General features: G+C 40.6%; 1 protein-coding gene across 4 annotated transcripts in view; it reads right to left on the bottom strand.

Annotated features, from left to right (window-relative positions):
- The window catches only part of CACNA2D3 (calcium voltage-gated channel auxiliary subunit alpha2delta 3), a 728,899-nt gene that overhangs the window by 551,720 nt on the left and 150,140 nt on the right, over nt 1-27,039 (bottom strand). For all 4 annotated transcript variants that reach the window (XR_014712447.1, XM_084634438.1, XM_084634437.1 and 1 more), the window contains exon 3: nt 5,981-6,097. Coding sequence is in view for 3 of the 4 variants with exons in the window: in XM_084634438.1 (XP_084490564.1) it covers nt 5,981-6,097 (117 nt within the window). In the remaining variant the exon portion in view is untranslated. The remainder of the gene's footprint in view (nt 1-5,980; nt 6,098-27,039) is intronic.

The raw sequence follows: 27,039 nt of genomic DNA on the forward strand, positions 1-27,039 counted from the left end.
TTTTGTAAGCAAGTAGCTTTTACGTGAAGTGAAACTTGGGGGTACCCAACACAAATCAGACTCCTGAAAGGGATACAGCAGTCTGGAAAGGCTGAGAACCACTGCACTAGAATGTGTTCTTCACTATTATAAAGACAATTAAAAATTAGCAGCATTGTATCAGTCCCACTTAGCATCACTTGAACTTCAGCATTGCACAACAATTTTTACAACAAAATTACTAAATCTTAACCCAACTATCAACTATTGCATTGATCATCTGGGATATATTAGTTAATGAGAACATCCTTAACTACAGCAACCATACATTAATGTTAACTAGATCTAGAATTATTTGTAAATGTTCAGCATAGTAAAGAAAGTTACCTATAAAACCGCACATCACCAAGTAGATGACAAAAGGTTTAGCGCTTTTGGTTTCCCATTTACTTTACACATCTGACAGCATGAAAATAGGACTTTCTGTGACAGGATAATTGCATACTGAAGAGTAATTCAAGTAGTGGATGAGTATGATAAAAATCACACTGAATCAACTAATCACTATGGAAAGTGATGAGAAAGAAAGAAAATCAAGCCAGAATATAAAAGGAGGGAAAATGTTCAACACTGATTAGTAGCTGAGAACAAGTTGATATGTTTAAAAAAAATCTGAAGGACTTTACATTACTCTATTTCTGTATTTTCAAGTTTTATCTGGACCTATTTCCCACAGATTAAAGAGTCTACATTACTGGGGTTTTCTGAATGACGACTACCTCCGATCACTATTTCTGTTAAATGCTGAAAATATGCTGTCTGAAATAATTATTATGTGCCAGTCACTTGAAATACTATTTCAATCAAAATGTAGATTTTTGGCAGAGACAACTACTTGCAGTTCATTCAACCAGTACTTAGGACTGTATCAAATTGTGGTACCATTAGAGCAGCAACATTTTATGAATATTTGGATTTTGAACCCCGTTGATGGACGCCCCAATTACGTTGTATGGGGGGAATTCTGCAGTATTTCCATTATTTTGGAGTTTACCAGATTACGAGTGTTTGAGCTCTAGAAGTTAATTTAAATAATATTTTGGTTGCAATTTTGAAATTTAGGCTTTTGGAATGAACATTGAGCTTTGGCATAGGTCTGCTTGTGCCGGTTTCTTATTAATCTCAATAAATACCAGAATCCTGCAATATATACACACATTAAAAAAAATTATTCCAGGGCCAGTTAAATGCAGCATGCTTTTTGTCTCAAGTGGAAGCATAGAGAAGATGAGCTAACTGTAGATTTGCTGCACAAGATATAAGTTGTACAGAACGAGCATTGTATCACAGGATTTCAGAGCTTTTCAAGAAGTGCAACTGGCAAACTGCCGTCCTTCACATTATAAATGTATTATTATAACTTCAAACTATAGCGCTCACTCATTAAGCCTCAGCAGGAATAAGCATTTTATTCATCCCTCTAACAGTCACCTCAAAATATCCAAGGTGGCTACATGTTATGTAACTGTTTCCAGTAAAGCTATTATCTTGCTATCAGAACTAAGAAGATTTTCAATAATAAAACCACTTCCAAATTTGGTTTTGCAAACTTTTTTTTCTTACAGATTAAGGAAAACAAGACATACATATATCGGGAGCTCTGGGTTCTAGCCACCTTTTATTGCACCAAAGCCTCTTCTCACCATACCAGGGGTGGGTGAACTTTTTGGCCCGAGGGCCACATCTGGGTATGGAAATAGTATGGTGGGCCATGAATGCTCACGAAATTAGGGGTTGAGGTGCAGGGGGCGGGGTGAGGGATCTGGCTGGGGGGTTGGCGTGCAGGAGGGTTGTCCAGGCTGGGACCAAGGGGTTTGGAGGGAGGGAGAGGGATCAGGGCTGGGGCAGCAGGTCGGGGTGCAGGAGGGGGCCAGGGGTGCAGGCTCCAGGTGGCGCTTATCTCAAGCGGCTCCCAGAAACAGAGGAATGTCCCCCCTCCGGCTTCTACGCGGAGGCGCAGCCAGGCGGCTCTGTGCGCCACCCTCTCTGCAAGCGCCACCCCTGCAGCTCCCATGGGCCACAATTCCCAGCCAATGCAAGCTGCGGGGGGAGCATGCAGAGCCCCTTGGCTGCCCCTACGCGTAGGTGCCGAGGCGGGGGGGAGAACATGCCACTGCTTCTGGAAGCCATGCGGAGCAGGGCAAGCCCTGGATCCCACTCCCCAGCGGGAGCTCGAGGGCCGAATTAAAATGTCTGGAGGGCCGCAGCCCCCAGGCCATAGTTTGCCCACCCCTGCACCATACTGTATTCTGTTTGCCAGAAGCTGGGATTGGGTGATAGGGCATGAATCACTTGATGATAACCTGTCTGTTCATTCCCTCTGGGGCACCTGCCATTGGCCACTGTCAGAGAGGACAGGATACTGGGCTTGATGGACCTTTGGTCTGACCCAATGTGGCAGTTCTTATGTTCTTCTGCTTTAATGTCACAGAATTCTGGCGGACTGTTACTCAGAGCAAAGCATAATGGTCCATATAAAACATTATTTCTTAGATATCAAGACCATGTCTATAACAGGAGCCAAAACATTTCTAAACACCTGTCATAAATATAAAGGGAAGGGTAAACCCCTTTGAAATCCTTCCTGGCCAGGGGAAAGCTCCTCTCACCTGTAAAGGGTTAAGAAGCTAAAGGTAACCTCGCTGGCACCTGACCAAAATGACCAATGAGGAGACAAGATACTTTCAAAAGCTGGGAGGAGGGAGAGAAACAAAGGGTCTGTGTGTCTGTTTATATGCTGGTCTTTGTCGGGGATAGACCAGGAATGGAGTCTTAGAACTTTTAGTAAGTAATCTAGCTAGGTATGTGTTAGATTATGATTTCTTTAAATGGCTGAGAAAAGAATTGTGCTGAATAGAATAACTATTTCTGTCTGTGTATCTTTTTTGTAACTTAAGGTTTTGCCTAGAGGGGTTCTCTATGTTTTTGAATCTAATTACCCTGTAAGATATCTACCATCCTGATTTTACAGGGGGGATTTCTTCATTTCTATTTACTTCTATTTTTATTAAAAGTCTTCTTGTAAAACACTGAATGCTTTTTCATTGTTCTCAGATCCAAGGGTTTGGGTCTGTGGTCACCTATGCAAATTGGTGAGGCTTTTTATCCAACATTTCCCAGGAAAGGGGGGGTGCAAGTGTTGGGAGGATTGTTCATTGTTCTTAAGATCCAAGGGTCTGGGTCTGTGGTCACCTAGGCAAATTGGTGAGGCTTTTTACCAAACCTTGTCCAGGAAGTGGGGTGCAAGGTTTTGGGAAGTATTTTGGGGGGAAGGATGCATCCAAACAGCTCTTCCCCAGTAACCAGTATTAGCTTGGTGGTGGTAGCGGCCAGTCCAAGGACAACGGGTGGAATATTTTGTACCTTGGGGAAGTTTTGACCTAAGCTGGTAAAGATAAGCTTAGGAGGTTTTTCATGCAGGTCCCCACATCTGTACCCTAGAGTTCAGAGTGGGGGAGGAACCTTGACAACACCACATGAATTCAAATTAGAGAACATGCACTGCAGTGCTGAGACAGACACCAACTGCTCTTTCCTACTGACTCCCCATTCCTGTAAACAGACATGGTCTTTCATTACCCATAGTTTGCGACTCACTGTTAGCTACAAATGGCAGTGCTGCACTGAAGTGCTTTAGTGGAGCTCTCTTGATGCTTTTTTCCCCACATTTCCTGATCTCAAAGCAGTACTCCTTCTGCTAGGAAATAAGGAAACTGATCCCTTCACAGTCAATATTGTGCAACTCCCTGCAGAAGATGTTTAAGTGCAGTTCTGCTCTAAAAAGGGGCAGTAAAAATAGCATTGAATATATTATCTGTGTATATAATCTGTCAGAGCCTCCCTGTCAAGTGTGTTCAGTTTATAGGTTAATAGACATTTTATTTTACAGTCAACCCAGAAAACTCAACCTTTAATCTGGAAGTCTAGCAGAATTCTTTACTTTTTCTGATCATTCACAAGAAAAATAGTTCTGCAAGTCAAATTTTTACTTCAGTCACACCAGTGAAACCCCAGTGTCTTCAACTGCTGCTTTCAGTGACACTTCTGGAACCTCAGGACTTTCAGTGCATTGATGTGGACACAGCAGCAAAATGGAGGACAGACATGCACAGAATTTAGTGGCAGGCCACAACTTTTATTAAACTTTATCACAAAGGAGGGGAGCTATCCACCACCGATACTCTCCTATCCTAGCCATTTAATTGATTCCAGTGCAGGGGACCTTACCCATAAAGGGGGGTAGTTTCTCCTTAGCTTACCCACATGACTCAGCTCTCTGAGTCCTTGCACCCTCTGCCCCTGAAGGGGACAAAGGGTGCAGCAGGGCGAGGACCTCAGCCCGAGATGGCCACAAGGTCTCACCCTATCACATGAGCCCAAGGCCCATTACCAAAATTCCAGGTCTTTTACCTCTCTTAACCACAGAGGAAACTAGCCAAAGGGGGCACCAGCAACTACCTTGGTCACCCCCCAACACACAGACCCAATCACACCGCACACCTCCAGCTATCAATTCCTGCCCAATAGATGCCTCAGAACGGTTCTCAAACTTCATTGCTCCATTATGCCCTTCTGACAACAAAAATTACTACATGACCTCAGGCAGGAAGGCAGAACCTGAGCCCCACCGCCCCCAGGCTTCAGTCTCACGCTGGCCTTGGCAACCCCATTAAAATGGAGTCCTCACCCACTCTGGGGTCCCGACTCACAGTTTGAGAGTGACTGAGTGTTCTCCTAGGTCAGCACCTCCATTTAACAAATGTACACCATCAACTCTGAAAACTTCTGGCTGATTGTAACAGATGTTCCTGTGCTGTATCACTGAACCCCCTATGTCCAGGAATATCTTGGTAACCTGTCTATTCACTTTCACCCATCTTCTTTTATATCCTGAGGAGGACGAGGATTGCTGCTGCAATCTGGTGAGTAACCCTGCTGGAACAGAGCCAAAAGAGGTTCCGCATGGCCCAGGCACTGGGCTAAATCCTGGGAGCTGGGAAATGCTAGCCAATCGGCACCCCTCTCCCCCAGCCAGCCAATGAGTGCTAGAGACTCCCAGAGGAGGAGCTACCTTTTGTCCCTTGGTGAGTGTCTCCATCCCTTGCCTCTGGTACTGTCCCCCTTTCACCGCCAGCCCCATCAATTTCCCCTACCCATTTATGCAGGTGGGTGGCATTTTGCTCATATATAAATGAATGGAAGTTAACAAACAATTGTTGATGATACCAAAGAAGAAACAGAATACAGCTCACCCTCTCAGGTGTGTGGGTTGTGCAAAGCTAAAAGGAATCAAAAGTGGTAAAAACATTTATTTTTGTCACTAAAATCAGCATATATGACTCTGAACACACAAAAAGTGCCACTCCGCCCTTTATAAACATTGCTGTGGAGAGGAGTTTCAGCAATGAGAGGCAAGCAGAAAATTATGTACAATAGACACATTTGCCAGCCTTTGTTACACATTTACCACAGATTGGGGGTGGGGAGGAGGGCAATCAGAATGTTTCAGATTGTTCAATCAAGGGAGATTAGACTAGGCAGATCCCTTCAAATATTTTTATTGTTCTACAGGGTACTGCAATTAATTCTGGTTTGGTTGGTATAAATTTTAACACAGATATATATATATACACACACACACACCATCATTTTATCAGCAAATATGACACTTCAAGAATATTTGTAATGAACTGGTACTTCCAAGCTTGCCACATATACAAAGCTTTTACTTGATCATAGGTAAATGCTCTGCCAAATTTTTCTTACTGATGGTATAATCAACTTTCATCTACTTCTGAGAGCTGGACCTTAAAAGCACTTCTGAAGTCTTCCAGTACTTTCTACATCTTCACCTTCAATTCCCATGGATGCAACATTCTAAGCTACTGACACATTTTGTACAACTGCACAAAATATTAAAGCAAAATGATCTACTACTTACCCGTACAGCTTCAGACTTTTTATGAAACATTTCTTCCATACTTTTTGCTAGCTTTTTCACAAGCTGAAGGCCATCAATTTCTTCTACTGAAACATCCTTCTCATATTCTTTGTATTTCTGCAAGAAAGTAGAATTTTAAAGGAAATTACTTGAAACTCTGACAACTTGTAACTCGATGCATACTCCGTTTTCTCTGGCTTCTGTACATTTCCTTGGTATTCAGTTGGGTACTGGAGGGCTACTTAACGCAAAAACACTTTTACTGTTAGATCCAGAATGCCAATAGTGAAAAATAGAATAAAATGTATTAATCCCTTCCACTGTGGGGAAAGGAACCAAAACAAAGCCACATCTGCTCAAACATACATAACAGCAAACAGTATAAACAAAAAGACCTTATTTTAAACTGGTGATATGTCCATAGTCCCCTCTAGTTTTAGGTCCCCAGAGCTAGCCTCCTTCAACAAAGATCAAACAGAACTTGAATAAAATAGCTCTTCTTGGGCCCTGATTCAGAAAACCATGTAAGCATGTGCTTAACTTCATATACATGCATATGGCTACCACTAAACAGCAAAGTGCCCTTTCACAGGAACAAATGAGGATGAATCCTACTTTGTGGTCTCTTCTCTTTTCAATGCACATATATGCACAAGTAACTCTTGGTATCATGAATAAGAATTAGACAGGTATGGAGAGAAATACATCCCAAAAGCAGGTCAGCCATTCATTTCTAGCCACCTTTTGTTCTTTTATGCATGTCAACATTTTGAATTTTATTTCTGTATTGGTGTTTACAATAAAACAACTGTATTTTCTTTGGGATCAGTCCTGAAGATAGTAGTGTATTCCCTCCCACCATGAATAATCCCATTATGGTCAATACACTCAACCATAAAGGTTTTCATAATCAGGCTATGGTTTTGTAATCTGACTCTCTCTTTTAGGGCTTACTCTTGCTGGCTATGAATGAAGTAATTGGCAAAACTCCCATTATGGCAAGGGGAATACTGTAGTATGTAATTAGGGATGAAACCATCCAATTTAATATCATGAATTATATCCTTTTCATATTATTAATTATATTGAATTATCCATAGCTTCATCAGGAACAGAAGTGTATTAATAATCATTTAATAATAAATTAATATTAGATGCCTCCACGAACAGATAAGTAATGTGAGGTTCCTGCTCTGAAGAGTTTACCATCAAAGTTCATTTAAGATACAAGGAGGATGCATAAGAGTTACAGTAATAAGATACACAACTATTTATCAAAGATATGCAAACATCATGGTGGGACACTTTAAAAAATAAATACTAATGAGAAATAGGTTTATATATGAGAAATATATAAATACTTATTGTTGAATACATTACTGTTTTAATGCTAGATTATACGATAGAGACAAATATGAAACAAAGTCTCTCCTCTGAGGAGCTCACATTCAAAGTGAAGAAAGGCAATATTATTTGGTTTGTGGTTATGTTCCACTACAAATTAGTGGGGTTTTTTTAAATCTCTACACTATGCTATACTCCATCCACCATTCTTAAGCTCAGGCACTGCCAGTAAGATTTTTCAAAATTAGCAAATTAATGCCCTCATCCGGCAAACACTTAAGCATGTGCACAACTTTACTTACATGAATAGTCCCATTTGACAGGCACACGCACACTCACAGGAAGCAAATTCTTCCAGGAAATCTCATTGTAAGAGTTATGCTCACTGGTTCAGGAAATCGAAGTACTATCATGTGACTAAAAGCTACGCATTGCAGCTCAAATTTGATATTTTCAATTTTGACCACCAACCCATAAAATGTACAATAGATATGGCACGTGCTTCTTGAAAAGCTGATTAAGCATTCACTTAAGAGCTTTGCTGAAGTCCCACTGACTTAAATAGACACTTAAATGCTTTGCAGAATGAAGGCCTTAACCAGATGTTTAAATATTTTCAGTATTGCACTCCCCAGTTACTGCATCATAAGATGACAATCCTCTAAGATAGAGTATCTTCTTAAAGACAATGCACTCACCACAGCTCAACATGGCATCCAACATCCTTGTCCAGCTGGCCAGAAGCAAAAGGTTATTGCCCTTTTAAGGATTTCATCCTACAGTCATAGTACAGGGGGAAAGATTACAGGGAGCAGGAAAGAGCTGGGAGGAGGGCAGGGAGCATTACCCTGCCTGCTGACCAAGAGAGACGGGGGTATTTATACCCTAGGAAGCACCAGAGAAGCCCTCTTTTCTCTGGATCAGGCTGGCATACTGAGACATACTGAGCTACTGTATGCTACAGAATTCTAAATATTTCCATAGTAACCTCATGGAAAAGAGACAAACTAAAACAAATAATGTACATATTGTAACTTGTCCCAGATGCAAATAAGTTTGACTTTGTTTTATACTAAAGGTGAGTAAACAGTTAATTTGTTACAAAAATATTTGACAAGTGTTTGCCTCCTTCTACTTATGGAATGCTACAAACAAAACAAGATTTTCTTGAATTTATTCAGCTTAATCCTATTTATTCAGTTTTTTTATTTATTTTATTTTTGGTGATTTTCCTCTTATTCTATAACTAGATCAAAATTCAAAAACCCAAATTGAAGCTTTTTAATCAGTTTCACTAGTCACATAAAAGTGACATGAAAATTGTTTTCATTCCCTAATTCAGTCAATTAGCATAACACTTTAAAATCAAGTTTCTTGGAATTTGGTTTCTGAGACCATTTGAGTTTATGAGCCCAAAATATCATTGTGTGACCATTCATGCTAGGAAAGGTGAACTGCACAAGTGTTCATACTAAAGAAACACAAAAAGAAGTAAACGCAGCTGAAGTGAATGAAACATTCAAACCAGTATCTGCAGGTTTTTTTTGTCGCATTTATTTTTGTTTGCAATCATATAAAATAATTTTCCATTTCCAATTTCAACCTTCTTGCAAAAAGAGTAATGGATGCCTGAAAGAAAAGCAAGCTGGGGGACAATACAATATATAGTATCATTGTACGACTGTTTTGTCTCCCCAAGGCAACCTTTTTATCATTCTCTGAAGACCTTTCTACTCTAAGAAGAGGGTTTTTTTTGTTTTTTACGTTTCCCACCATTGGTAACATCAGTTCAGCTCCACTGGCGTTAGCACAGTCAGCCTGAGGGAAGACCGAATGCCACAGCTATTTTTAATACTATATTGAGACCCCAGAGAAAGTGCAACCAAAAAAAAAAAGTTGATAATACTTGGAGTCAGGTAGTTCAAGACAGGAGTAAATTCCAGTGATGGACAGTAAGCACAAGCTCAGGACACATAGCAAGAAGGGTTCTCTTTTGCAATACTAAAATTTTCAGAAAGAATGGTCTATACTCACTTAAGCCTGACTACATGTCTGTAATGACCTATTTAGATGGGACCTTTTGTGAACTATATAATCTTTTTGATCAATACCCAAGGGAGAAAGCAGCTGAAGTACTCTCCTGGAAACAACTAAATATCAGAGCCAATGACATTAATTACTGTTTAACAAGTTTTGTAACTAAAACTTGCCCATGGAATTAATATCACAAAGAGCAATGGAAATATAAGATTTCTCAGTTAACTTCCAGGTGCACTATGAACTTCTGATTTTCTAGAACATCGTCATATCAGCAGTACTTACATACTAAAGACTTACCATTGTGCAATTTTGTTCTAATAGACTTTTCAAAAGGAGTCTATTAATTAAACTCTAACTACCTTTGAAAAGCTTCATTTAAACCAACCTGATTTTTGATGCTGCTCTTTTTTTTTTTCCTCTTTTTTTTTAAATCTGCCATGTTAATAGAACAAGCAAGAATTTAGGTCACTATCCCCCAAGGGTATTTATGCCATTTTACATAATTAACTAATCCCAATTTTGTGTTTTTCTACCCACTTTGATCAAATGAGCATAAAGTAGCTTGTTATCCATGCACAGCAACTACTTCATTTTCACTGATCAGAGCAAGTGGAAGAACAGAGTCCACAGTAGGCAGTGATACAATATTGTAAAATATATCAATGGTGCTAAAAAGTAGTATGCTGAAAAAGCTTTGCTGTGAACTGATTCCATTAAAAACTGCCTGCTTTCCTCAGTGATCTTTTTTGATAAGTCCAGGGCTAAAGAGGCTGCCTTAAATAACTGCTGTGCTTATTATATCACTAGGTCAGCACTAGAGAGGCAATTCCCTGAAATGCTTATTTCCAGGCTGCGTGATCAGTGTTTAACATAGCCGATTCTGATAAAAGTGTTTTCTTAACAATTGACCTTTGAGTTCCTGGAAAGTCATCTTAAATGCACTGCCTGAAGAGAATGTTTTCGGGTCATAACAAGGTTAGATCAATGAGTTCTATCAAGTGAAGAAAACCTGAAAATTATTGTTTGTGGAAACTGACTGATGCAGCTCTAAGACATCAATTTTTTCTGGTCACTCCAGGTATTATGCGATATAGTCTACCAGTCTGCTGTGAGAAACTATTTCTAAAAATCTCTATTTCGAGTGATTAGTGCTTTTTAAAAAGACTGATTTACAGACTTAAAATAAAAGTGGATGGTTTAGACGCTCTTCTACTTTACATGGAGAAAATGCAAACTAATATGTGTGTAAGCAGAGACAGGGTGGGCTCCACCCTGACATCTGGTGGTGAGGTGTGGCAAGTTGTGGAAAAGAACTTCAGGGGCTGATCTCATTTGCATAGGCACACCCACCCTGCCTAGAATGAGGCCATAACTGCCCAAATCGTCACTTTGGCTGTTGTGGGATCCCCAGTGTCTCTGTTATTGGGGCGGGAAGAATAAATTGTTAGTACCCTGATTATGGGAACTGTGCTTGGAACTGTACTTGGCCTTTTTGTTATGATGGAGGACTCACCATCAACTGAGTAGCACTCACTAGGCAAGGGACATGGGTTCCAAAACTCTGTGAATTGAGAGAGACTTGAGACAGGTATTAGTGCCTGGTGGTGTAGGCCCCTTTTGTGAGGGCCTGAAGCACCAATTGCACCTCTGTCTCTCTCCACTGTGGAATGTCAGAGCTAATTTTGGGTCTATTAAGAGTTTTGTTACAGGTATTGTGCTGAATTCACTTCAGCCTTATAGTGCACCAGCACTAAGGCTCCCACTACTATGAGCTGAAATCACTGAGAGCTGAAATCACTGAGCACTGTGTCAAGTAGGGGGGAGCTGGAAGTTCTAGTGTGCAGTGGAGCCGGTCGTGAGACAGCAGTGTGTTCGTGAGACGGCGAGCTGAGCGGAGCCGGTCGTGAGACAGCGGTGTGTTCGTGAGACGGCGAGCTGTCCGGAGCCGGTCGTGAGACAGCGGTGTGTTCGTGAGACGGCGAGCTGTCTGGAGCCGGTCGTGAGACAGCGGTGTGTTCGTGAGACGGCGAGCTGAGCGGAGCCGGTCGTGAGACAGCGGTGTGTTCGTGAGACGGCGAGCTGAGCGGAGCGGAGCCGGTCGTGGTGGAGCGGAGCAGAGCCCTGTGGGGCAGTCAGCTTCAGGACACGTAAGGTGCCCCTTACCTCTTTCCCCCACACCCAGGCACATTTTAGCCAGATTGGGGAGTAACACTCTGCAGGTGAACTTTTGAACTCCGGGGCTGGACTTTTTTTGGACTTTGGGCGATTAGTGGATTGCTGGACTCAAGAGACGTTTGGGTTCTGGGACTCAAGAGCCTGAGGGAAAGGAGGTGGCCCAAATTTTCTGGGGTGGGTCAGTGTTCATGGTTTGGTTAATGAACACTAGTTGTGGTGTTTCCCCAATTTAATGCTGATGTTGTTTGCCTCATGTTATTAAAGATTCTCTACTACACCAAGACTCTGTGCTTGCGAGAGGGGAAGTATTGCCTCCTTGAGGCGCCCAGGGGGTGTGTAAGATTTTCCCAGGTCACTGGGTGGGGGCTCGAGCCAGTTTTGCATTTGCTTTAATGAGAGGGAACCCCTGTGTATTGAACCCGGCCCTTGCTGCTATCAACTTGGCCTGGCAGAAGGGTTACATGTGTAACGTAAGCCTACAGTTTTACAATGATGTCTGTTCATACATGTTACTTTCATTTGTCTTAATTAACATTTGTAACCCAGGTTAGTGGGTCTGATGAAAAAGGGAGACAAGTTTGTTGTGGGTAGATGAGAGGTGTGCTCACCTCACCAACTGTAACTGGGCAAACCTTGGGGGATAGAAGGCTGACTAAGCCAGTCGGAGGGTGGGGATGAGAAGAAGACAGTTCTGCCTGAGTGCAGGTGCCCCCTGCCTGAGGAAACAGTGGCACTCCCCTGCTGACACCCCTTGCAATGATGTTGCCGATTTGCCCTGAAAGGGGGTTGGCAAACTACTCTTGGGGAGGAAAACCCATCTTGGAAACACTGAGGAGACCCCTACACCTTTTTCCCCCACTGTGAGTAACACTTATTGCTGCTGCATAGAGGTTAGCACCCTGGGCAAATGGACACCTTCATCACCTCACCACACACAAGCACCTTGAGGCATTAAAGGCCTGAAGACATGAGGGTTCCTCCATATTATGGAGCCCACTGATGTGAAATAAACTAGATTCATGAATCCAGGGAAATTCACCCTGGGAGTTGTTACTTGGGGGGTTATATAATGTTACTGGTGTACCCACTCCAAAACCATCTTCTCCTTCCCCTTATACGAGTCCTCTATATTTCCCTTTGTAAATAAAGGGTACATTGATTGTTGGTTCAGAAGAGCGTATGTACGACATATCAGGTTAGTCATAAAGTAAGTACTGGGACAGGTTGAAACTACAAAGGGAGGTACAGAAGGGTTCCTGACTACCTTAAACAGTCAGGTGGAGGCACCACCAGTTAATAACTAAGAACCCAGACCACTGAAATGCACTGAAACCAAAGCAGAGGGATACAAGGTAATGGCTCCTGTGGATGGTCAGCTGCTCTTAGGGGTATGGCAACCCATAAAATCCCCTTACACATGAATATATTTCAACATACAGAAAGAGTTGGAGCAAATCGTGGATATTATTTAAGCTCTCATTGAAAAGACCACACATGTATGATGACACATGTCTAGCTGACTGTTGGAAGCCTCTATGAATATTTGCATGAAACTAGGAGTATTTACTTCATTTGCAGGATCTTGGCAGCTAAGGAGTTTATTTGATATGTATTTTGCATCAGCAGTTTCATTGCCTTAAAAGTACTTCTTATATTATTTTTGCTGCTGAAGGCAGAAGATTCCAAAAATGGAGACATTTTGTGGTTGGAAAGAACACCAGCTGTTTTTAGTATCCTTGCACCCTAGTGACTGTGTTTAATGGGAAGAAGTCTGGGTTTAATTTGTGCACGTATATGCAATTTTTCTACATGTTCACTATGCATGAGACTGGGAACGTAGATTGGATCTAGAAGCAAGTTGGCTTTATGGTAAATATTAATACAGAAAGTTTAAACTGTTAAAAATATGTGGAGAACAATAAAACTTAAGTGACAGCCACAATTTTAAATAGATTTTCCTCCTTCCACTAGAGAAGTGGGGGCAACCTGCAGCCCATGGGCTGCAGGGACGTGCTGCCTGCCACTACCCGCAGCTCCCATTGGCCAGGAATGGCGAACCCCAGCCACTGGGAGCCACGGGCGGCCGTGCCTGCGGACGGTCATTGTAAACAAACTCCCTCACAGCCCGCCAGCGGATTACCCTGGTGGGCTATAGGTTGCCCACCACTGCACTAGAGACCGTCTGAACCACAGACTTCCATCATTTCTTAACAGGAACTTTGCAGCCATGAATTTCTGTACTGTTGCATTGGCTGATTTATTTAATTTCAAATTAATTTCATATAAAATATGATTATTTCTTCCACTCTGATGCAATCTTGAGAAAAACAGCAGCTGTCCCATCAAAACTGCAAATAAGCAAACCACCACGATTACAAGGGTTAGGGACAGGACGCAGGGCTTATGTCCTTTCTATTTTAGTCCCCCCCCACCCCATCTCTTAGTGCTACAACCCTGGATGGTTTCTCAAAGCAACACCTTGTTCAGCTGCTCTCTGCACTCTGAATATATTTGGTGGCACTGTACATATTTTAAATAAATAGGTTTTCCAATATTCTATACTTTACTTCAGTTTATAAGACATTGAAATGCTTGGACCAGTATTCTTTCCAAAGCCTGCAATGATACATTTACATTGTTAAAGAAGGAAAACAGTCTCAATAACTTAACAGTAAGTAAATGCCAGGGGGTAACACATAATTTCATGAAAGCTTAGGGTCACAGCTGAACACTTCCTCTGATAAGTGGATTTCTAGTTCTAAATAAGATAGAGTACAAATAGTCCAAGCAACTTTTGATTTACTACATTACAAGAAATATTTAAAACTCTGATTCTGTTAGTGAAATCCTCCTTTAGTATGAAATCCTCCACACAGCCAAGAACTCCTCCACAGAGCCAAGAGCATTTATCATTTGAGAAAACAGACACAAAAAATGCATTATTTCTGCAGCTTCTATTTAACCAGATCATTTCACACAAGCACAAGGAAAAGAAAAATACTATTTCACTGTCAGAACTTTTAATGTTGTTCATATATTTGGGTCATTTTTTAAAACTTGCATAACTGAACATCTAGAAATAACGTACCAGAAATCAACCCACACAAAGCTGAGGTTGGAAGTAGTCTGTGCAATCCAAATAATTGGCAGTGGAGTGTCAATAAATAGGAAGCATGGGTGGGCAGGGCAACAGAAAAATACCTTCTCGAAGCAAGACAGCTCTGGAAAGAAGGTGTATATTAGTCAAAGGTAGGTTATTTTTTCAATAGGGAAACAGGGGTTGTTGTGCATACACACATTCATCTCTATCTCTATTATCTCTCATTGAAAGAAAGATAATTGCTCTGAAGTAACTTTGTTTAAATAGGCAAATAAATAAATTAAAAATGTTTGGTGAATATTTTAAGACCTACACTGTCCTTAGCTTGGCTACATAGATATTATGGGCACTAAATGAATTTGATCTAAAGGCTCCATCTAATACTCTGCAAAACTCTTACTTCTTTTTGCCACTTCCCTATTTGGGATTGGTGATTTTTATTAGCCTTCTTCCAAAACTCATGACCATATGCCAGGCTGTCATGCAGATTGGTCTACCTGGACTGGTCATATCCAGTCCAGGTACCAAGACTTTGGTATCTCCCATGGTAGTCTTCCATCCACAATCATTACAGTAACCATCCTACTGATATAGCTTTCAGATATCTGCTGGATATGTTCGATCATTCCAAGGTAGCCTAGCCTTCCTCAACATGTCTTCAATTCGAACAACCTGCATTGGACCCCTTACAACCTCATTTTTGTTTCCTCTCATGGAGTGTCCAACCATTTGACCACCTCATTTCCATGGTGGAAAGCATACAGATTTCCTTTCTTGTGGCTCGCCAAGTCTCCGTTCTGTACATTAAAATCAAATTACAGTTTTATACACTATCTGGCCCTCGGGCCAAAAAGTTTGCCCACGCCTGGTATAGATCATAATAAGACCACAAGCCGAGGGAGAGAAGGATATTTTCAGGAGTTTATGGAAGGAAAGAGAGTCCTAATCCAGGGGGGCGGGTGTGAAAGGGGCTTGCTTGGTCCTGGGAAGGAAACCAGGTGATTTGAGGAGATCCAAAATGGGGAGTGAATAAAATGAAGGCAGATGATTGGACTTAGGTGAAATAAGATGGAGAGTGGGGATAACTGATACTGGTGAGGGTAACCCTGAGAGTTGTAGGTTGATGAGTGTCTGAGAAGAAAGTCTGTGGGGTAGGGAGGTGATGAGAAGGAGCTGAGAGGTTCAAAAGATGGTTTGCAGACTTGATGTATGAAGAGAGGGATATTGTGACATGTTAGAGGTGCTTGGAGGAGTAGGACTGACTTGGAGGGGGACTAGCAGGTACAGGAGTGCTGGAATCATGGTTCTGCACCCAAAATGAATAGTACTTGTAGTCTTACACCTATGCCCCCCCCCCCCCCCGCCCGGTGCTACAATACTTACAAAGTGGGATCTGAGTTACTATAGAGAATTCTTTCCTGGGTATCTGGCTGGTGAATCTTGCCCTATGCTCAGGGTTCAGCTGATCGCCATATTTGGGGTCAGGAAGGAATTTTCCTCCAGGGCAGATTGGAAGAGGCCCTGGAGGTTTTTCGCCTTCCTCTGTAGCATGGGGCACGGGTCACTTGCTGGAGGATTCTCTGCTCCTTGAAGTCTTTAAACCACGATTTGAGGACTTCAATAGCACAGACATAGGTGAGAGGTTTATTGCAGGAGTGGGCGGGTGAGATTCTGTGACCTGCATTGTGCAGGAGGTCAGACTAGATGATCATAATGGTCCCTTCTGACCTTAATATCTATGAATCTATGAATCACAGAGAATTGGGGTCAGCTCCTCCATTTACTCAAATCAGCTTTAATATGACGACAGGCATCACTCGGGCGGGGGGGGCGCACCATCGTCAACAACCACTGATCCTAGATATTTAAATTCTTTCACTCTTTTAAGCTCTCTGCCTATAATGTCCTTTATGGTGAGTCCTCTTCCCTCAGTTACCACAGCCTTGTATAGTCTACAAAGCTGTTAAGTACAACTACCATCCACACTAAAAGGGAGAATACAGTGTCTAGGAACACAGTGATATCCCTTTAAATCGTTTGTGAGAATACCATAAGTGCCACAAGAGAGAGACATTTTAAAAGCTGCCAGAAACCAGTCAGAGCAGAAGTATGCCTGTAGCTAGATCTTGCAGGTGTATGCATATTTTGTAAAATGGTTATTTGTGACCCAATTTTCCCATGTGGTTTCTTCACTTTGTTTTTGTTGTGTGAAGAGTAAAAGACAATAGACTGCATCAGGCAAATAGAAGGGGTGTATACATGCACACATGTATGAGGACAGCAGCATGCAGCTGGGTCACAAAAAATATTTTAGGAAATATGAACAAATACCTCAAGGGCTAGCTACATGCCTACTTCTGCTCTGACTGATTTCCGTCAGCTTTTAAAACTTACCTCTCTTGTGGCACTTATGTTGTTCTCACAAGCCATCTAACAGGATACCATTCTGTTCCCTTACACTGCATACTCCCATTTAGTGTGGATGCTAGCTGTACTTAACAGTTTTGTAGAGCTCTGCAGTGATGGATAGCAGAGCTGGGCGATATTTTTTGGGCAAAACATGTTCGACCAAAAAAAATGCAGATTAGGGTCATTTAGCAAATTCATGTTGAGTTCACCAAATTATTGCGGATGGAAAAAAACCAACACCTTCCACACAAATAAAATTATTTTGTTCTCATAGTTCCAAAAATGAAATATTTTTACTTGATTCTAAACTATTTTTGTTTCAAATTTTTACTTCAATTTTATTTAAAATATTAAAGGTAAAAAATCCTCAAAAATGAAACACTTTTTGTTCCAGGTTGCTTAAAATGTTTTGCTTGACCCAAAATATTTTTTCTTTATTTTGTTTTGGTGAAAAACTGACAAGTTTTCATTTTGAATCAATCCTAAACTATTTTTTTCTTTCAATTTTTTTGGTTTGGACATCAAACAAAAAATCTGTTATTCACACAGCCCTAGTCATGAGCAGCAAGCATGCATATTTTTATCCAATACACTTTATAAAAAAGTGACTTAAATCTTTGAAATATTCAAATCTGAACTGCTGCACTTTTGCAAGTTTAACATGAAATTACAGAAATGCAGGCATAAATTAATGAAAGCCAAAACCAAGTTAATACCAGCCTCAAATATTGTGAAAGAAGGGAAGAGGTTAGCATGACTTCACTGATCTCCAAATTCCATGCGTTCTCAAAAGAGGGAACCAGTCAGACTTTTTGATCTAGTACCAGATGCATTAGAACGTCAATTCTGATTATGAAAACTCACCAGAGCAGGAACTCATTGTTAGCTGAAAGGTTGAATATACCTCAAATAAATGACATACCATGCAGAAAATCCTCCATCACTCCGGTACATTTAAAATTCACCTACTTCTAAGCTACAAGAAGAATATATTGGATAATAGGAAAAACTTTTTAATGTGTATATTGCTCTGTATACGGTTTCTGACGTCTATGGACAATCAAGACAATATTGTGTCTTTTCAACAATATATTTAAGCTTCTTAGGGTTGCCATGTAGTTGATCCTGAAAATCCACAATTGGAATAGTGAAAATTTGAGGAAGCTTTTCATGATGTAGTTCAAGATTCAGACTGGGTAGGTCACCAGTCCTAGAGGGACTCCCATGGCTGAAGCCACATTGTATTTCCTCTAGTCCCCCATGTGTTCAGGAGCATTAATATGCTACTCAGTTTCCCAGGGTAAGAGCATGCATTATTGTGTGCTTTGGGTTCCCTGTGAACTCTTAAAATACAATTAAAACCCTCAAACATTCTTCTTCCCTGTCCTCTGTCTATCAGACTGCAAGAGTTGGCTTCCTAATCTTTAATATTCTTAAAATACCTCCAATTAGTAGGAATAGCATTATTGTTTGATATTTTTCCTCACACTGCTGCCGATTTAAAATGAAGATCAAAGACCTTCTCTCTCGTCCCCAAACATGCATGTTTCTGCCAGAGGCCCACAGGGTAATTCTCTAATTATCTGTATTTTGTCAGTTGTTACTACCCCAGAACTGATTTATAGGCTGAGATTACTAAGCCTCATAATATTTAAATTTTAGTTTTGCAAGGGAACACATCCCCACCCCTCAGAGGTTTGAGTTCTGTTATACTGTACCACACACAGGCCTACAATCTGCTGTTTGTGCATTTTTGACCTACCAGAGACCTACACTCCCCTAGGATTTAGTTGTACTGTTTGGAATTGTCTCCGTTACTACTATAAGGGAACTGATTTAAATCAGAAGTTCAGAGGATCAGTATGAGCAGAAGAGGTCTCTCCCCTAGGAGGCAGCAGTTCAACAGCAAGCACCAAGCAAAGGGTAGGAGCTACACATATTAATCTGCAACAGTAATTTGCTAAACTACTTTTATCTGCATGTCTCTGAAAGTTTCTGCTAAAAATCTTGGTTGAAATCCTGGCCCTATAGAGTTTTGCCATTGACTTCAATGGGGGCAGTATTTCACCCTACATCGTTAATTTATGAAACCTAACTGAGATTAGCAATGATTAGAGAAGAATGTGTTGGAGCCTCAGATTGGGCCACAAGTACTCAAAAACCAGCAACAGCACATTTACTGTGAAGAGGAATTAGACAGTCATCACCTAAATGATACAGTCATCACCTAAATTAGACAATCATCACCTAAATGATTTGCTGACACAGTTTGTGACACATGGTGTTTCTAGAGACTAGGAATGAAAGGCAGATGCGGAGACTCATGAAAAGGGCGTGACAAAATTTTAGCAGCCTTGAGGAGGGACAAGCCTCCACTTGCCCTGAACTAGGTGTGGATCTCAGATTAAAGTTCCATTTTCCATTTCATTGCACACATGCACACACACAAATTCATATTGTATGCAATACCTGGAATTGCAGCAGAGAAGCCACAAGGAGTAACAAAAGTGATACTGATTACAACACTGGTTCCTCTTACGTCCTCTTTGGCAACTGATATAAATCAGAAACCCATGCTGGGACAGACGACATAGCCGGGCCAGCTTCATAGATCTAGTCAATACTTGTTACATACTATTGGACTGCAAAATTACTCAGCAAGAGGACAGCATGACCTGTCAGGAATTTCATGACCTCAGAATGTCAGAACTATACCTGAACATTTGAGAAGAGGGAACACCTTTCCTCACACTGTAGAAACACCTTTATGAGATTCCATTTTTTCATATGGCAATTTAATACATCTAGAAATTGTCAGTAGCTAACATGAAAGGTAGACAGCTAAAATTAATCATCAATATAAACGGATAGGCTTCAGGGCATAAGCAACCAATAACTTTTAGGAACAATGAAAACCATGGTACACCCACAAAATCTGAAGCTATGGGAAATACTGAAATACAAAACTCAATAGCTAACATAACTTCATTGTCTTAAGTGAAGTTATACATGGAATGAAATTTGGCCAAATGTGTTTAGAACATCCTCATCCTTGCTCTCTGGCAAGATTCTGCTGTAAGTAAAGTCATGGTCATCATCATGTTCCCATTACACCTCTGGCATTTAGGGGAGTACTTGATGCTAATTTAAAATGGGCATACATCCTCTTTCCCCATTATATATTAGAGTATAGAATTGGATGCTCTAAATTTCACAAAACTTCACAATTCAGTGCAGTAAATGGCAAAATGCTACTTATAAATTACTCAGCCTTTGTAGCAGTACACCAATAAAAATAATCTGTAATACCCTTTGATGAGGTAGGATAAAGCACTAAATAATGTAATGTAAAGCAAAGTAAGACTCCAACCAGGCCTCACAGCTGAATCTGACCCAAATGTTCATATGTATAATTAAACGGGCTTTTGTCTCTAGAAGTCGAGATATTGGTGCCTTATAATCTTCAATAGTGAATCACTCACTAAACAGGCTGATTTCAGAGTAGCAACCGTGTTAGTCTGTATTCGCAAAAAGAAAAGGAGTACTTGTGGCACCTTAGAGACTAATCAATTTATTTGAGCATAAGCTTTCGTGAGCTACAGCTCACTTCATCGGATGCATAAAGTGGAAAGTACAGTGAGGAGATTTTATATATACACACAGACCATGAAAAAATATACATTGAAAGGAGAGTGATCACTTAAGAGGAGCTATTACCAGCAGGAGAGTGGGGTGGGGGGAGAGAAAACCTTTTGAAGTGATAATCAAGGTGGGCCATTTCCAGCACATTTCCAGGAGTTAACAAGAACGTCTGAGGAACAGTGGGGGGCGGGGGGGAGAGGAATAAACAAGGGGAAATAGTTTCACTTAGTATAATGACTCAACCACTCCCAGTCTCTATTCAAGCCTAAGTTAATTGTATCCAATTTGCAAATTAATTCCAATTCAGCAGTCTCTAGTTGGAGTCTGTTTTCAAAGTTATTTTGTTGAAGGACACTCACTTTGAGATCAGAAATCGAGTGACCAGAGAGATTGAAGTGTTCTCCGACTGGTTTATGAATGTTATAATTCTTGACATCTGATTTGTGTCCATTTATTCTTTTATGTAGAGACTGTCTAGTTTGCCCAATGTACATGGCAGAGGGGCATTGCTGGCAAATGATGGCATATATCTCATTGGTAGATGTGCAGGTGAACAAGCCTCTGATAGTGTGGCTGATGTGATTAGGCCCCATATTAGGCCCTATGTGATTAGGCCCTATGATGGTGTCCCCTGAATAGATATGTGGGCACAGTTGGCAACGGGCTTTGTTGCAAGGATAGGTTCCTGGGTTAGTGGTTCTGTTGTGTGGTTGCTGGTGAGTATTTGCTTCAGGTTGGGGTGCTGTCTATAAGCAAGGACTGGCCTGTCTCCCAAGATTTGTGAGAGTGATGGGTCGTCCTTCAGGATAGGTTGTAGATCCTTGAAAATGCGTTGGAGAGGTTTTAGTTGGGGGCTGAAGGTGACGGCTAGTGGCGTTCTGTTATTTTCTTTGTTGGGCGTATCCTGTAGTAGGTGAGATACACAGTATATTTTTGAAGTGAGCTGTAGCTCACGAAAGCTTATGCTCAAATAAATTGGTTAGTCTAAGGTGCCACAAGTCCTCCTTTTCTTTAAACTCAGTTCAGATAATCTGCCACGGAAGCACTATCAGTGACACCCGCGCCCTTTGGTGCGGAGATACAGGTTTGAAGTACCACACAAGTTAATTGGCTTATCTGAAGTCTTTTAAATTCTATATTTGGGATGTCCTGACAATCGAATGTAATCAATGAATGAGTCTGCTAGATTGTAACGAGCTTAAAGCTAATACAATTTGCAGCTGTTAATGTGGTTTCTTCAGTTACAGAGCCAAAAGCTATGTCAGTGTTAGAAAACGGAGAGCAGGCTCTCAATTAATATTTAACCCCTGGCCACAGGAATGATCAGAAAGAGCTACCTTTAGGTCCAAGTTACCTACTTGAGATCCTCCAGAATCCAGAAAACACTGTGGTGAGAACATACAATAAGTTTCATAGACTAGGAAACATTTGATCTCTTTTCCTGCTGACCCATTTCACCGGTGATCATGGGAATGATTCACTACCTATTCTACACAGAAAACTTTCATTGATTTTTGTATACTTCTCATATTTAAAAGTTTTCCATGCTATTACTTGGCTCCATCACACAAAAATTTAAAATAATTTTTGAAAACTTTCATTGATTTATGATAACTGTACAACAATTTTACTGTTCAGTTTTACTATTCAGTGCTTTGAGGGTAGGGTGGGGTTAAAAATGAGAATAGCGTGAGAAATGATCCTTTAATTACAATGGGCCAGACTGCGTTACCTTTACTCACACTGAATAGACTGCAGTAAAAGTAGTCCCACTGAAATCCAGGGTACTACATGCAAAATAAGATACTATTTTGAGTGAAATATCAGTAGTACTAAATCTCTTGGTATGGCAAAACTATCATAACATTTAGCAAACATGGTATTGTTTTAAAACAAAAAAATTGTTCAAACTGATACAGTTTGTGTCCCTGGAAATTACACATAGTTCTATCACGCTAGAGGCCAACTCAATTTTATTGCACTTGAGAGATGGCAGATCCATTCCCAGTAGAGGAACTGTAAAAATACAACCGGGCTTCTAGATGAACTACAGCTACTACAATTGTTTAAATACACATTCTTAGAGTAAAAGCAAATTTGAGGTGAAAGAAAAGTGGCTGTCCAGCATCAAGTGTGCATATAAGTTGGCTTCAGTACATTTTCATTATGCTGAGTCCTTGTCAGAAGGCTCTACTGTGAAAGAGAACAAAAATTGACAGTCTATTTCCATGACAAGCTTAATTTTTGAAACTGTTCTTAGCAAGACATTTAACATTTTCTCAGTATTATGATGATCCTGTTTTTCCAGCACATATCTTAAAGCAGTTTACAAAGGAAGTTAACTATCATTATCTCCATTTACAGATAGTGAAAATGAGGCATAGATAGGTGCAGTGACCTGCCCAATTTCATACAACAGGTCATGGCAGAAATGGAAAGAGAACCCAGATCCCCTGGCTCCCAGTCCAGTGTCCAGTCTACTAGACCACATATAAAACATTACTAACTTTAATCAGATCCACAAAGAAAAAAGGAGTCAATTTTTTTTCTTCTGAACATGTATGTGCCTCATTCCTTGACATTAAAAACTCCTTCATAACTGAGAGTTCATGTTACAGCACATTACACATTCCTATAAGCCTTTGCTGGGCTTCTTGGTGTTGGTGAAATCCATCAATACTGTCCTCTGATGATAGTACACTTGTTTCCTATCCTCAAAGGAGTTATTTTATTTGTTTCATCAAATGACATCAGGACTCTCTATGCTAGCATTTCATGTTTAACTGTTACAAGACATGGGTATCTGAGATACCACAATTATTTCCTAGCCTACTCATTTAGTTGCCTCAGAAGAGTCATCTGCCTTTACAATGCAGAACAGTGATGTATTTGTTGTTCATTAGATTATTAATTACGCATAGCTTTACCTGGCACTCTGCAGACCATTTTTCCCTGGAAGCTACCTCTGAGTGGACTGAGGCAAAATACTTATTACTCTTCTTTTAAAATATTTGCATATAATTTAAGTATGTTACACTGTCTCTGCCATTTTGTGCATTGTGTCCCCAATGCATTTAATTTCTTCAAAGATATTTTTATCTGACCGAGTCTTCTCATTTTCTGTGTTTTAAGTGCTACGAAACTAAGTCAATAAAGCATCATCATCTTGACCACAATTTCAATCAAGGGACTGAAACAAAAAGCTAGTGATTTGGTACTCTATTCTGTATAGATAATTATACTGCACTCATCACTGTAGTACGAAAGCACCTGGTACTTCTCTCAGCACACAACTGTGACCTGCAGTCCATGTTTGCAGAAGGTGTCTCCCTTTAGCCCTCTGCACAGACTGCAGTATCAAGGGTTGCAGAATAGGGACAGTCTTGATTCAGACCTAGAGCCAGAGCAGCTGAGTTAGTGTGGAAAGGGGAGTAACCTGCCCCAGGTGGCACTGATTACTTCCCATCTGCAGTACAGGGGAAGCCACAGTCCATATTGTGAATACCTGAGTCACCACACAATCAAATAGGAATTATGCTAGCTGTTCATAGGCCTCAGAAACTTGTCCTCCTTTTTACCTTATTTCTATATTTCAACTATTAAATAAGGCTGGCCCCAAAAAAGGAAGGACAGTCAATTTTGATTCTCTTTCCATGAAGGAGCCAGCGATCTGGGCTGCTACTCATGATTACATTTTGCTGGTAGCCTCCCTTGCTCCCTCCCACCCCCAGTTGGTTGCTAGGGTTTTAGCACTTAACAGAGTTTGGTTATACTACAACTCTCAACAAATCCACTTGCCTGCTCAGAGTTTATGATTTCAAACTCATAGGAGAAAAATGCTATGACAGAATATCACCTAACCTCTTCTCAGCCTGTGTCTGTGGTGCTTACAAGCATGCCATTCTGTCTCAAAAAGGGTGTGAATTCATGTGTTCTGCAGGAGGAGAAAAAGTCTTAAGCAAAATTTCAATAGCTTCCATTAGAATCCTTCATCTGGTCTCCATTTTCTTTTTTTAAACTGGTGACTTGATTTCACTCTGGAACCAGTAGTTCAATAGTCCAATTGCTCTGTTCTAAAACTCAGGGCCACACTGTGGAAACCTTACTCACATTGAGTAGTACCTCTCTCCACAACTGATTCCCACTGATTTAATATGAGGAACTACTCAGTAGGAGTAAGGCCCTTTGCGGACAACTGGAAATAGTAGGAAACTGATCATTTAACGATGGAGGTTTGACTACTGAAGAGGGAAGGAAGGAAACCAACCCACTTCTAGCTATCAGCATTGCTAGATGATTTGTCAGGTGTTATACTGTAGTTTGACTAGATATGCAGAGAGTGACAATCAGATACTAAACAAGGCCTTCCAAGCTTATGATCTCACTGCAGTTTTTCATTCTTCAATCAATCAGCAAGAAACAGATTGAGATGGGCTTCTGCATATGGACAACTAAAGAGGAACTGTGTTTTAAAATAACTCAATTCATCTACAAGCTAAGATAAGGGTAATCATGCTTTTGGGTGTCTGATGATCACTCCATGTCTGAAAGGACCATCTAAAACTTTGTATGTAGTATTATGAGTACGTTCCCCTCTCAGAAGCATCAGTCATAGCCTACTGTCATAAATGTAAAGGGAAGGGTAAACCCCTTTAAAATCCTTCCTGGCCAGAGGAAAAATCCTCTCACCTGTAAAGGGTTAAGAAGCTAAAGGTAACCTCGCTGGCACCTGACCAAAATGACCAATGAGGAGACAAGATACTTTCAAAAGCTGGGAGGAAGGAGAGAAACAAAGGGTCTGTTGGTATGCTGCTTTAATGGGGATAGAACAGGAATGGAGTCTTAGAACTTTTAGTAAGTAATCTAGCTAGGTATGCGTTAGATTATGATTTCTTTAAATGGCTGAGAAAAGAATTGTGCTGAATAGAATGACTATTTCTGTCTGAGTGTCTTTTTTGTAACTTAAGGTTTTGCCTAGAGGGGTTCTCTATGTTTTTTAATCTAATTACCCTGTAAGGTACCTACCATCCTGATTTTACAGTGGTGATTCCTTTACACCTATTTACTTCTATTTCTATTAAAAAGTCTTCTTGTAAGAAAACTGAATGCTTTTTCATTGTTCTCAGATCCAAGGGTTTGGGTCTGTGGTCACCTATGCAAATTGGTGAGAATTTTTACCAAACCTTTCCCAGGAAGTGGGGTGCAAGGGTTGGGAGGATTTTGGGGGAAAGACGTGTCCAAACTACGTTTCCCAGTAAACCCAGTTAGAGTTTGGTGGTGGCAGTGGTTATTCCAAAGACAAAGGATAAAATTAATTTGTACCTTGGGGAAGTTTTAACCTAAGCTGATAAAAAGTAAGCTTAGGAGGTTTCCATGCAGGTCCCCACATCTGTACCCTAGAGTTCAGAGTGGGGGAGGAACCTTGACACCTACCGAGAGAGGCAGCATACAAGTCTAGATCTGTGCTAACGGATATGGCAAATGTTAGGCTCAGTTCCTTAAGTAGGGTAAAGGGTGGTATGTATCCTGTTGCTAAGAGGGGGCAAGAAATGTGAGGTGATTTTCTTAAACATGATACCTTCATAATAACAATATGTTTGTTGCCATTAGAATCTAAGATTCTTTCTGCAGAAAAAGAAAGAAAGCTAGTTCACCAAGCTGGGTTTTTCACATTCTCACAGATCTCACAAGTGAATAATGCACACTCTCTTAATGTATTGTCAGATTCTGGTATTTGGTAAATGGTTGCTCCTCAGGCTGTAAGCCAAACTGAATTAGTCATTTTAATGTAACTGTGGACTTCTGCTTTCCAGAGATGGCCTCAGATTTTGGGCTTGCACATAATTGTGCAAACAAACATCTTCAGATACATTTTATAGTACTGAGACCTAATCACCTGATCAGGTCTATTTAGATCTCAGTGTTACTCACAAAAATTTTCCTCTAATTACCTGCCAAAGCAAAAACATGGACCAAAAGAAAAACCAAGAAGCACAGCTGAGACCCCTTTGAAAATCAGAGCCAGAGTTTAAATTTGATGGTAGAGTTACTCCACTTTTTCAGAATAAAGTCAGCAATGAAGACACCAGACAGTTTTCAACCGTGCAGACAAAAAAAGAAAAAAACACCATTCTTTGAACAGAAGAAACACTTCATAATCAGAGTATAAAGAAAGAATTAAGTAAACCTTCTATCATAAACCTAAATCTAATAGGAGTAACTTTTTAAAGGAACATTGGCTATAAAACTTATTTTCACTCCCAATTACATATCAATCCTACTGTTTTAACAGTTTAATTTATGAATGTAAAAACATGTACCCTCTTTTAACAATGAAGACAGAAAAAGG

The sequence above is a fragment of the Lepidochelys olivacea genome (genome assembly GCF_965140295.1).
Source record: "Lepidochelys olivacea isolate rLepOli2 genome assembly, chromosome: 7".
NCBI lineage: Eukaryota > Metazoa > Chordata > Testudines > Cheloniidae > Lepidochelys > Lepidochelys olivacea.